Source organism: Leguminivora glycinivorella, chromosome 8 (genome assembly GCF_023078275.1).
Source record: "Leguminivora glycinivorella isolate SPB_JAAS2020 chromosome 8, LegGlyc_1.1, whole genome shotgun sequence".
NCBI classification, from domain to species: Eukaryota; Metazoa; Arthropoda; class Insecta; order Lepidoptera; family Tortricidae; genus Leguminivora; species Leguminivora glycinivorella.
Genome location: NC_062978.1, coordinates 8324404 through 8337306, shown reverse-complemented (window position 1 = coordinate 8337306; position 12903 = coordinate 8324404). Strand labels below are relative to the sequence as shown.

Here is a 12903-nt window from a genome sequence, read left to right as displayed (position 1 = left end):
TCATACGAGAGCGAGAAGATGATATTTTATTCTCTCTCTCACATATGAATGACAGTGACATGGCTAGGCAGTTGCACAGGCGCCGCCTGGCGGGATAAAATGAGAATGTGCCTCCTCATTGGAATAGGTACTTTTAAACCTCTCTGTTAAAAATAGCATTCACGGTCTCCATCTGTGACAAGACACCGGGCGTAGTCTGGAGGATAATACTTTTGATTTGCTACTATCTGCCAGCGATAGAGATAAAAGAATACTTTTATGACTTTACTACCCAGTACACGTATCAACATCAACACGTTACCTACCTAGTATTTAGTTAGCGTTTATCTAATCATATTATGATGTTTAAATAGACTATTCGGTATAAAATTGTTGCAAAATGATTAGTACGAATAGGCAGCAATTTATTTGCGACATAAGCTTCATAATGTGTAACATTCGCTGAACAAATTAATGTTGTTCAATTTAGGTATATAGTATTTTTTTATTTATATATCTAATAGATATTGCATATATCTTAATACATACATAAATACCTATATAGCTATCCATGCCGTAATCGGCAACGGCGACCCTAGCTACTTACGTTACGAGCGTGTGCTCGGATATACCTAGTAGGTACTTAGATGAAAAGGATAAAGGTCTCCGCTATTTTTATGAATCATTATCATTAATACGCGATCTTATCACTTATCAGTCATGCAAGCATTATCAAAGTTATTCGACACTAATCCCCATGTTCCGAAGATTTTTCTTAATTTTTCAATATTCTCTTTGAAGTAGCGTAATTTTATTTGCGCCGATTAGGAATTTGCATTTAATTATATCTGATGGTATATTTTTTAAGATATTTTCCTTTAAATATAATTTAAAATTACGTCATAATGTCGTAAAGTAAAGATAATCTCTTTAGCCAGGTGAGAAAGTTGCCGATTTCTATTGTATGATAAATTGATAATACCTACTATTAGGTATGTAGGTACTTAGATTGTGCTAAATACTTGTTATATGTTACCTATACCTATAGGTAACCGATAAACTAGTCGATAATTTTATTTAACAAAAATATATACAATATAAAACTTAATATTAACGAAAAAAATAAAAATAACTATACAAAACGAAAAATATATAACTATTGAACGAACTACTTAAACATAAACTTATAATAAATAAAATAATACTAACAGTTAAATAATAGGTACTAAAAAGGAAAAAAAAGTCATAAAAAGATGAAGGTCATATACTAGTTGTAGCTCATTAGTAGTTGCTCATTAGATTACCGTTCGCATGCCGTGCATTTATTTACCATTATGAATTTATTTCCCGATATGGATGAATTTTCAAGAAAAGTTGAATTTGTCTTTTATTTTACAAACTACGTACTATACGACGTATTTTCAAGTTGCTTGAATAAATTAAACTTTCAGCCTCTTGTTAAGCCTCTTAGGGGTTGAATAACCTAAAAGTCCGAAACTACTGATCTTGTACTACACAATGCAGTATCTTTTTAAGAAGTTTCAAGATCCTACCTCAAAATAAAACTTATTCCTCGTGCAACCTTTCATTCGCTCAATCGTTTATCTAATGATTTTATTTATCCCCGTTTTAACCTTCTTAGGGGATGAAGTTTTAAAAAGCCACTATACTGTTTTTGTTTTAGTTCAGTAAGAATTATTCAAAATCACCTTGTACCCTTCATACACGCAACCTAGTGTGCAAATTTCAACTTTCTAGAGGTAGTATGTGTAGTTTCAACTCTGCGCTGATGAATCTGTCAATTAATCAGTTCGTCAGTTAGTCAGGACATTTGCATTTATACAAATATGCATGGATACATTATATATAAGGTAGATAATGTTTCTTTTGAATGCCGATTCAATCACGTTAGTTAAATTAAATAAATTAATTATACGAGTAAACAAAGTGTATATACTTTATTGAAATGAAACGTTAAGATTTTCACACAACTGTTAACAAAGATCAGCCCAACAACTTGAGAGTTTTGTTAACCAGATTTCGATAACGTGTTAAAAAAAAAATGAAAAAGAGATATTTGGATTGTATTATATTAATCATAAAATAGTTCATGATTTTAGTTGGTAAAATATTCAATTGGCGATCACGTTTCACTAAAATAAAACTCGTAATAATAAACAAAAAATTTATTGATCATTTGATATAGTCATACTTATATAATTATCGATTTTTACAATTATATTGCATTACCTATTTGACAATACAACGAAAACTTCATGGAAGTTTGAAAGAATCAGTTACTTAACATGATGTGGTGTTCAAAATATTACTTTAAAAAATACGACCCTCAATTAGGTCACATAATGATTTTTTCACCACACCAAATGGTAAAGGCTTAGGCGTACTTTGCTATTCTAAAACAGATAGCAAAATTGCATTTTATCCACAAGAGTGCAAAGTAATTTCATACAAATTTTAACTTGATGGCTGGTAGATTTTACCTATAAATGATGATTTTGAATCATAAATATTGAATATAGTGATCTATAATATAGTGATCTCTGATGGATTTGATTTAGTTTAATGTTTTATAGTCAGTATTTTGTTCGTGTTGGTGTGGTGAACAATTTTGTGTTTCACTCGGCGGTAAAGTTTGTTTTAACTTCGTGCTTTGAAACCCTCGCACCGCTCAAGATTCTACGTTTTGAACCACTCGCTACGCTACGCTGTTTAATATTGTAATCTTTCGCTTGCTCAAGTATAAATATTGGCACGTGTGGTTAAACAACAACTTTGCCTCTTGTAAAACAAATAACTATTCCGTTTTTTATTCTTCCGTTCTTATTCCTCTTTTTGTTTATTGAGATATACGATTAAAAGCTAACTCAGTCTTTTAGTGCATTTAAGAATAACACCATTAATACATTCTTTGTGTTCTAAATTATTTTGAGATAGATCTAACAAGCTCCGCGTCTTCTATGGTGTCCGGTAGTTTGGTCCCCAACGTCTCCGGCTGCGAGAGGACCAGCACTGCCGAGACCACCGCCATCGCCCCGAACAGCACCGTCGGTATGCCCGACCAGTACACCGTCAGAGGCGGTGTCAACGGAGATATAATGGAACCTATGCGACCCATCATCGAAGAATACCCCAGAAAAGAATGTCGATGCCTAGTAGGATACAATTCAGAAGTATACAAGTACAATGATGTAAACACAGCAGCTATACTAAACTTGCCAGTGAGATATACAGCTAGTGACAAACCATACATGTTATTCGGGATAAACGCAAATGAAATACAACAAATGGCACACAACATGTAACCCGTAAATAAAGTAACTTTTCTCCCCACTCTATCTAATACTAAAACTGCCGTCCAATATCCTGGAATTTCTACGGCTGCTGTTGCAACATAATTCAAATACATATTTCCTGAAAGACTGACTGAGTTTATTGACAGACCATAGTAAATGAATGTAGTGGTTATCCACCAAATTGGTGTAGTGCAACACCTTCGTAGCATAACAGGACTTTTAACGACTCGCATGATTAATGGTGTATTGATTTCAACATTATTTGCTTCCATTTTTCTTGGTATCGCCGTTAGCAAAAAGTCCATGTCGTATTGTGAAATGGCACGTCCATTGACACCAGCTATGTGATTAAGTGTAGCTCTAGCTTGTTCTTGTTTGTTTTTGCTCAGTAACCAACGATGACTTTCGTGAACAATCCAGTAGTAAAACACTGTTAGAAAGACGGGGCAAAACAGCACCAAGGTCAAATGCCGCCATTCGGGTACTACAGACGCTACAAGCCCTACTATCATTTGTCCCGCGGCAAAAGCAGATGACATCGTAGCGCTTGTAAGAACACGGTACTTTGGTCCGACTAGTTCAGTCGCTAGAATGTAACTTGCGCTAAATATGCCGCCGCCGATTGCTGTCTGCAAAAATTGAAAAGCAACGTACATGGCAAAATTAACTGAAAATGCTCTTATTAAGCCAGTTAGAGCCTCATTAAATCCGAAAAATATAATGGACATTCGTCGACCCAAGTTGTCCGATATGTAACCGGCAATAATTAGAGATACCATTCCTCCAACGCTGTTGAAAGTCCCAGCCAGAGCTCTTAGCCACTCTTGACATTGTAAGTTAAAATCATACACAACGGTGTTCGTTCTCTCAAACACGAAGCTATCACAAGACTCGGTTCTATTTCTGTCGAACATGCTTGCGGGACACACATCGCCCAGAGTAGTATTGTTACTAATGTCTGTGATGTTTACATATCGGTTACATTCATCGAAGCCTGTGTTAATTTCTGGTATGGCATTTGATATCCAGTCGGGTAAGTATTCTGGTTCAGGTCCGTCACACAGTGGCACGGCACATCGATGAGGAAGCCTGGCTGCAGTAAAAATATAATCTCCAGCCATAAACCCCGAACACGCTGCAGGTATTGCCAACAATAAGATACTGATCAACTGGTATTTGCCGAATTCTCCTACGGCATTATTCAAAACAGTTTCAAAATCACGTTTCGATGCACCTTCACTGAAACTTTCGGTCATTGTTGTAGCCGAAAATTAAATTGTAATATTTTAAACTCAGTCTGATTCGTTTTCTTAGTGTGCGAGATATAGCTCGAGTGCTTCAATATATAGGTATGAGTGACAACTACATTAATGTTATCTTGCTTATCGGCACTGTGCCAAGGTTGGAATACCTATTGTGATTTGAGTGAATAAAACCAAAATCGGTCAAAGGTTGGTGTTATATTTAAAACAATAATTTGATGAAACAAGGATCGTAAAGTTTTTCATAATTCAGTGTACTTAATTATTCCATGTCTGCCAACTGCGAAAGCCTTCTCCGGATATGTTCTATTGGTGCTGATACATTAGAGCTAGGGGAATTATTATCCACCACCGGAGTCGCCATCCTCTGAAGTGATTCCAAGGTGAGTCTGGCTTCCAGCACGGCAGAGTCGAACATGCCTAGACTGCTCAGGTACGGGGCTCGCTTATACTCTGGGTGATCAATCATCCAGCGGCAATATTCTTTAACGCTCCTGTGAATTAACAAGAAGCAAATAGTTATTGTATTCGAAGATTGCTCGAATACTGTTTAAACGTTAATCTTGTGTGCAATTTTGATACTAGTAGTTTATTGTTTTTATTTGGTGAGGTACCGGACTAAGAGCCCAGAGCCTTCTGAAAATCGCTGAAATTACTTTTCTTCTATTTATATTTATTATCTATTAAATAAAGTTTTAATAAAGTTTTAAGTTCCTAACTAAAAATAAAATTGGAGGCCCATACAAACTGACATCCCGTTCTTAACCTCCTTAGGGATCAAATTTTTCAGAATCGAATCGAATAAACATTATAAACGTAAACAGCTGTCCAAAATTATACTTTTTAACTTTTGTAGTTTCGGCTAATCCATACTTACTATAATATATTTATTATAAATGGGAAAGTGTGTGTGTCTGTTTATTTGTCCGTCTTTCACGGCAAAACGGAGCGACGAATTGACGTGATTTTTTAAGTGGAGATAGTTGAAGGGATGGAGGGTGACATAGGCTACTTTTGTCTGTTTCTAACGCGTCCGAAGCCGCGGGCAAAAGCTAGTTATCTATAATCACGAATTTACTAATGTTCATAGCGGAACTTTCTCTCGATCTGGTGGGTGGTTGGGCCCATTCGATTGGTCTGGCTGCTGGCAAGATGCTTTATTATAGTTTTCTGAGTATCATACGTAAAGTTAGTGTTTTTCGTCAACTTTGTCGCGTCTGGTAAAAGTTTCGGCCGGCGGAAACGGTCTGGCATTGATGACTACCAATTTCTAACAACGTGCTCTAACAAACACATAAAAATCAGCCTTGAGAATTTAATTTTTTTTTTCACATTTAGCACTTGATAGCAAAAAGCAGCGGCCGTCGGGCCGAACTCGAAATATGCAGACATTAAACGTCGATACGAACTCTACATTATCCCAAAGTTTCATCCTTCAGAATATGAGGAAGGTCTGGCGGCTCTGGGCTTATTTACTTAGTCCATACATAACGTAACACAATATTATGGTTTAGAAGAATTAAAATCCGTTCACTTGGTAGGAAGCCTCGTTATAACAATATACAGGTTATCGATGATATCGAATGGATTGACACTTTGAAATCGTTTCTACATATTACTCTTACACTCGGGTAGAACATACCTCAACTTTACAGAAATGATAAAAAAACAGCCGAACCTGAGATTAGTGATGCCCTCCCAAACAGTCTTTAACGAGACGAGGTCTTTAGGCACATGTCGCGCTGACCGCCACATGCTCTTAGTGTGGTTTTGAGGAGCGTGTCTTTGCTCGCGGTGCGGGAGTGATCGGCCAAAGGCCTCCAAAATGTCTGGGCGACGCTCCGCTTTTATGTCTCTCGTCACTTCTCTTTCCAATACGGCGTATTGCGACAGCTAAAAAGTTGTAAAATATGGGCATAGAGAAATAAGTAAGGAGAGAGTGCACATTGCACAGTTGCACACTGTCATGTTACGGTTTTCTCACTAAATCGTTTCGTATTCTTTAGAAGTAAATTAATAAATACTGATACTAGAACTAGACAATAGATGTCGCGATGAATGAAAAGTCTAATTATCAGTTTAAGCAGTCTTAAAAAGTCTAATTATCAGCAGCGACGAATGAAACGTCTATTTATCAGCAACCAGATTATCCAGAACGCTATTTTTAAATTCTTCTGCTTGTAATATTAGACGTGAATTGCTATCAATAAATTTTTCCTTAGTCGCAACTAGCGACAGTCGCGACATCTAGTGTCAACTACCGATGCTATAAAATCAACTACATTTTCGTAACTAATGTCATGGTTTACAGCTATTGCCTACCTCTGGATTCCCAGTTACTTCTGCTATTTTCTCCTCAACAGATGGCAGCTCTTTCGGGATAACTTGAAGACTGCGAGCCACGTGCGTGTCAAATTCAATCTGAAAATATTGAATTTTGCAAATGGAATTATGGAATCTATACATATATTCATTAGTTTTATTTCATATTTTGTTAATTATTATTAATTAATCTTATCTTAAATTAACTATTGCAATACCCCATACAAACTTTCATCACCATTTTAACCCCCTTAAAGGATGAAAATAAAAAGCGCAGAAATTATTATTCTTCTATTAACGCGAAACTCATATCTCAAAAAAACCCTAGATCATACAAACTTTGGACCTCCATTCCCCTCCCCTCCCCCCTCCATATAATTTATAAGGAATCTACGTGCCTAATTTGGAATCAATAGCACTAGTGGTTTGGGCCGTGCGTTGATTTATGTCAGTCAGTCAGTCAGGACTTTCTCGTTTATATGTACCTATACAAAACAACATATGTACTTGTACAATTATACATATATATGCTTCATTGTAATAACACGCATCATAGCATCAATAAATGCATCTTGATTACCTGAAATAGTTCCTTTATAGCTTTCGGCTTAAACAATTGCGATTGTTGATTTCCTCCCAATTGTGTCATATACTCACAAAACTCATGCACAATCTGAAATAAAGCAGCTTCTTGCAAAAATGCTATTTTACAAATTACAACGTTGTCATTGTTACATACATACAATCACGCCTGTATCCCATCCCATATAGGGATAGGCAGAGCACATGAAACTAGCTAACAAAACACATGAGCTAGCTAGGCAAATACTAAGGGGTTGAAATAAAACGAAATTTTGACATTTCAGTGGCAGGTTGCCAGTCTTTCACCTACGCCACGATTTATTTAACCCATTTGTCATTCTCACATAATTATAAGTTCTGTTGAATTGGTCGACTTCTTGACAACATATATATATTAAAGTTATATGTGCCTTTTATTATTAAATTTTAACGATTATGAAATGTAGGGTTTTTTTTTGTTTGATGGCATTATTCTAATATTATTTTTTCAAAGACCTACCTAATACTATATCAGTACCTACCTACATAATCAAGAGTAAACACGCATCTTCTGGGCGAGCTCATTGCATCGTAGGCACATCTTTGCCTTTGGCTAGTCTGTGGCCAAGAGTAAGCCCATTTATGATTTTAAAAAAATAATCAGTATGTGGGTCTTACCCGGTCTGTGAGGTCGTCGGCCTTTCGGACGAGAGTTTTCTCTTCCTCCCGCTCAGGCTGGAGGTAGTGCGTCGGCCACGTCACCTGCTCTCGTTCGGGCTTTTTTAGGAGTTCCCAGTGAACATTTACTTCATCTTCGGCCAGTCTGTCAATGAAAAGTTCTGAATGTGAATATTTGTAGAACTAAAGGGCTCACAGGTTAGGTTCTATCAATGAATGCTGGGGAGTATGGAGTATTATGCTAGTGATCAGTGGACTATTTCACCACAGCGACATTGACAATTGACATTGACAATTCTGTGCCTATTTCTGGGATTATAATAAGTAACAATGTTGCTCAGCGTCAATATTTCCTTGTTGGGCAATGCTGAACGACAACGTGTCACTGTCTGGCGACAATTGTCATTATTGTGAAATATGCCACAGGTCGTCGTGTTTTCTGTTCCTAGGCGCTTTTCGCTTCATAAACATTTCCCCATATTACCGGTGCGAAGCGCGCAGCACGCGCTGGCACTGAATGCAATATTTGTAATCCTCTTCTAATGTTAGCTAATAAAGGAAAATATTTATTAACAAGCAATATTATCGGGCATCTTAGAAATACCATGAAGTTTATTACGAGTATGTTATATTAATAACTTAGGCGCAAGAAGAATGTGTCTTGGTAGGTATCTAATTTATATTATAAGAAGAAAGAAAACCGGCCAAGAGCGTGTCGGGCCACGCTCAGTGTAGGGTTCCGTAGTTTTCCGTATTTTTGCTCAAAAAGCTACTCAACTCCACGTAAAAAAAAAAAAAAGGATAGGTTAACAAAAATGTTAAAAAACCGTATATTTATAAATTATATATTATAATTTTGTTCACAAAACTATCAAAAAAGTATTCTAGAATATTTTTATATTTATTTTTATTAATAACATTCAGACTCATATTTTTAAAAAGATCTAAGTTTTTTTTATTAAGGTACTTTAAAATATAGGAAATCACTTGTTCAAAATAATTTTCCTAGAAAGTATTTATAAAAATTTTAAATACAAAATTATAGTTCTACTTTTGTGATTTTTTTTTTATATTTTTTAAACATATGGTTCAAAAGTTAGAGGGGGCCAAGAGCGTGTCGGGCCACACACTTTTTTTTCCTTTAGGAGCGATTATTTCCGAAAATATTAATATTATTAATAAACGATTTTAGCAAACCCTTATTCATTTTTAAATATCTATCCAACAATATATCACATGTTGGGGTTGGAATGAAAAAAAAAAAAGTCCTCACTTTACATGTAGGGGGGGTACCCTAACAAAACATTTTTTTCCACTTTTTATTTTACCACTCCGTCGGCGTGATTGATATACATATTGGTACCAAATTTCAGCTTTCTAGTGCTAACGGTCACTGAGATTATCCGCGGACGGACGGACGGACAGACAGACATGGCGAAACTATAAGGGTTCCTAGTTGACTACGGAACCCTAAAAAGTAGTGTCTACGATCTTGATAAAACCATGTTCTAGCGTTAGCAATATTAAATAAGTCATCTTCTTGTAGATGTAGTAAAAAACTAGTGATTTTTTTAAGCCATTGGTTTTGGTTTTAGGAACCTTAACTAACTGGTCGGAGCTTCCGTGGCTCAATTGTTCAGAGAGATTCCAAAAGGTTGCAATACGAGTCCTTCTGGTACAAATTTTTCAATTTCACCTTTAATAAAAAAAAATGTTAGTAAGTTTTAAACAGGAGCAACAGATTTACACGTTACCTGGGAGAAACTTCTACTTCCGTGTCGGACTCAATTTCTCGGTCGATACGAATGGTTTTTCTCAAATATAGAACTGGTTCCTTCATTATTCTACTATGACGCTTCTCTAAAAATAATTTGACGTCATTGTTAGATAAAAATCTACTAATATAAATTCAATGAGTGAATAATGTATGTATGAGTGCATCACAAAATGTGCCGTACTTTGGTTTTTCGTCCTTAAAACAATGGTGCCTTTTACTCAAAAATGTCACAAAGATTAAAATACAATGAGGAGGCACACTCAAAGGTTATTACAGATGGCGCCACCTTATTAGTCCATTGCACAGATAAAGAATTTCATACGTGAGAGCGAGAAGATGATTTTTTTCTCTCTCTCACACATATGATATGAATGACAGTGACATGCCCAGGCACTTTCCCAGGCGCCGCCTGGCGGGATAAAATGTCCCTCCTCATTGATTAAGTATGATTATTAGGTTCATTTTTATTAAGGACAAAACAGTTAATTAAAATTGTGACTTAAGGACACAAGTTGTTGAGAAATCGAGGTAGACACGAGCTCTCATGAATTTATCCACATAATAATACAACCATTTAGTTGTTATTTAGTTTGCATATTATTGGTAGGAAATTAAGATCAAGTAACTGTCGCTCTTTAATTTTAAGTCGGTGGTAAAGGGTAAAGACCTTACCTTCTACCGGAGCCTCGGTTTCATCGTTGGAAATATTTTTCTTCAGTGGCAAGTCTAATGTTTTGCAAACTTTTCGGTACAGTTTCTCAGGCAATATTTCAGCCAAATAGGCGCTCTCAACGTCTCGATTTTGTAATTGGTCCTCTTCCTGTGAATGAATAATATAAGTAAATTCCTGTGAATGAATAATTTAATAAATAAATAATCATAACTAATAAGACATTTAAGACCTTATCGGAAAGGGGATGACCACCCCGAACCGGTGTGTTATACAAATGAAGTCCCCATTTTATTTCTGGATAAGCATTGAAGTTACCGGAAATATTTTACATTAAATAAAATTGATCAATTTTAATGATAACTTTATAGGAGGATAAACATTAGGAGTAAAAAGCTTATTTTATTATTTTAAGATTATACTTAACCGTACTCATACAAGTTTATGAGAGTAAAATATTATTTATAAACACAAACATTGCACTTACCGGGATCCGAACCACCTCCTTTCAAAGTATTGTCACGACCAATGAGGCTAGAAAATCATTGCTTAAATAAATACTATACAAACATTGTTACCTACATACTTACTTGTGCAACGGCAGGCGTATCCAATTTATCAAAAACTTTTCCCCAGTATTTTCTGTTAGCTTGGATTGCCTCAGCGGTTTCATATTTCGACGGTTTGATAATCATTATCCTACGAGACTTATGTGAATTCTTATAAGCAGACTTGGATCTGTGCATTTTCTAAGCAAAACGTTGTAAAACTTGGCCACATAGATTTTAATGGGTTTGAGTTATAAAAGGCAACGGGGGCGTAATTTGTCACGTCACGCTGTTTCAGGGGCTTATTCCGAATGGCGGTGAAGTTAATGTAAAGCAGCCTGCAGTACTTTTCTGCGTAGCCTTTAAAACATAAAGAAATGACGCTTTTATTTTAAAATAAATGTATCATTCTATGTTTCATTCTACTGGTTGAAGGGATTTTTTAATCTTTAGTACATACCTACTTAATATTGATTTTTAACATAACAATGATGATGATGATGAAGTGATCCTGTTGTCCCCCAATAGGGAAAATAGTGCTCCTAGAAGAATCTTCCACTTTTCTCGATCCTTGGCAGTTAATTCCAAATCCTTCCAGCCTAGTCCACTTGCGCCAGCCTCCTTTAACATAAGAGTTTAATTTTGAATTTAAATTAAGGTAAAAATTAAGCCTCAAATAAATATTTGGAATACCTACGTGTTTTATTGATCCCATAAAGTATATATTAAATAAATAAATTACTGTATTAATTACACACATTATAAAATTAGTATGTACCTTTCTTTATATTCTTATATCTAAGGTTGTCTGTTAGTAGCGTTGCTTTGGAAACGTGATAACCTGATAACTTCAAAACGAAGTGCGAGTAGGTACCTATATTTTGCACCAACTTATTTTCATTCTAACAAAAGTGAGTACTAGCCTTGGTACTAGCAAGGATTATTTATATAGGATTTACAATCTTCATATTAAGAATCGTACCTCATTTTTTAGCGCCACCTATTAAATACTATCATAACTATACTGATGATGCCTACAATTTTTTTTTAAATGTGTATTGACGATATTATGATATCAAAATAAAGAAGCATGTCATTTGTTCTTATTAAAAATAAAAACACGCAAAAATATTTTTTTTTTTAATTATAAACTGGGTGAAAACCTGATGGAAAGTTTGTAGCTATTTGGGGAAAATATGATTCTAGCCACTTCCAGGCTGCGAAACGGCGCCATCTAGTTTTTAAGCCTAAAAGGCTCATACATTTCAGGGGTACGCTTTTTTGTATGGGCTTTGTCTGTCCCGGTATTATAATATCGTCCTTGGTAGGTAGTTTAAAACAAATGTATGGTAGTAATTCTGCTAAATTTAAGGAATTCGGCATTATAGTATGCAATGTAAGTTGCAGTTTAGATGTTTGGCTTTATATTTTATTAAGTATCTACCTACGTAGGTATATTTATCTTTGTCAACTGAAGAACAGTTTCTTATTTGTTTGTATTTGTTCAATCTACACACAAACACACACCACGCCTCGCACTCAGTATACCCACAAAATGCATAACATACGTCTAGAACACTATAATCAGTTTCCTGCATATACCTAGCGAAGAAAAGTGTTTGCATACGAATAATGTTGTTCAAAGATAAGTCACAGTATTTGATATTAAAACTTGGTGGATATTACACTAAACAAATACCCAAGAACCTAGTCGGCGCTACGTTCAGACTCGTTTGATCAATATTGTCTGTGCGCTTTTGTTGTTTTAAGTTACTAACCTATCTAATTTGTG

The 12903-nt window shown here is 35.4% G+C and overlaps 2 protein-coding genes across 2 annotated transcripts; both read right to left on the bottom strand.

Moving 5' to 3' along the window:
- Positions 1-2108: 2108 nt before the first annotated feature.
- Positions 2109-4616, bottom strand: LOC125228814 (organic cation transporter protein-like). The gene has a single exon (XM_048133501.1). The coding sequence runs from the start codon at positions 4547-4549 to the stop codon at positions 2921-2923; it is 1629 nt and encodes a 542-aa protein (XP_047989458.1). The 5' UTR covers positions 4550-4616; the 3' UTR covers positions 2109-2920.
- A 118-nt stretch (positions 4617-4734) lies between these two features.
- Positions 4735-11612, bottom strand: LOC125228953. The gene is made up of 9 exons (XM_048133689.1): positions 11572-11612; positions 11154-11471; positions 10566-10713; positions 9871-9976; positions 8117-8261; positions 7458-7550; positions 6878-6976; positions 6234-6448; positions 4735-5049 (listed from the first exon to the last, which is right to left on the bottom strand). The coding sequence occupies exons 2-9, from the start codon at positions 11307-11309 to the stop codon at positions 4818-4820; spliced, it is 1194 nt and encodes a 397-aa protein (XP_047989646.1). The 5' UTR covers positions 11310-11471; positions 11572-11612; the 3' UTR covers positions 4735-4817.
- Positions 11613-12903: the final 1291 nt, after the last annotated feature.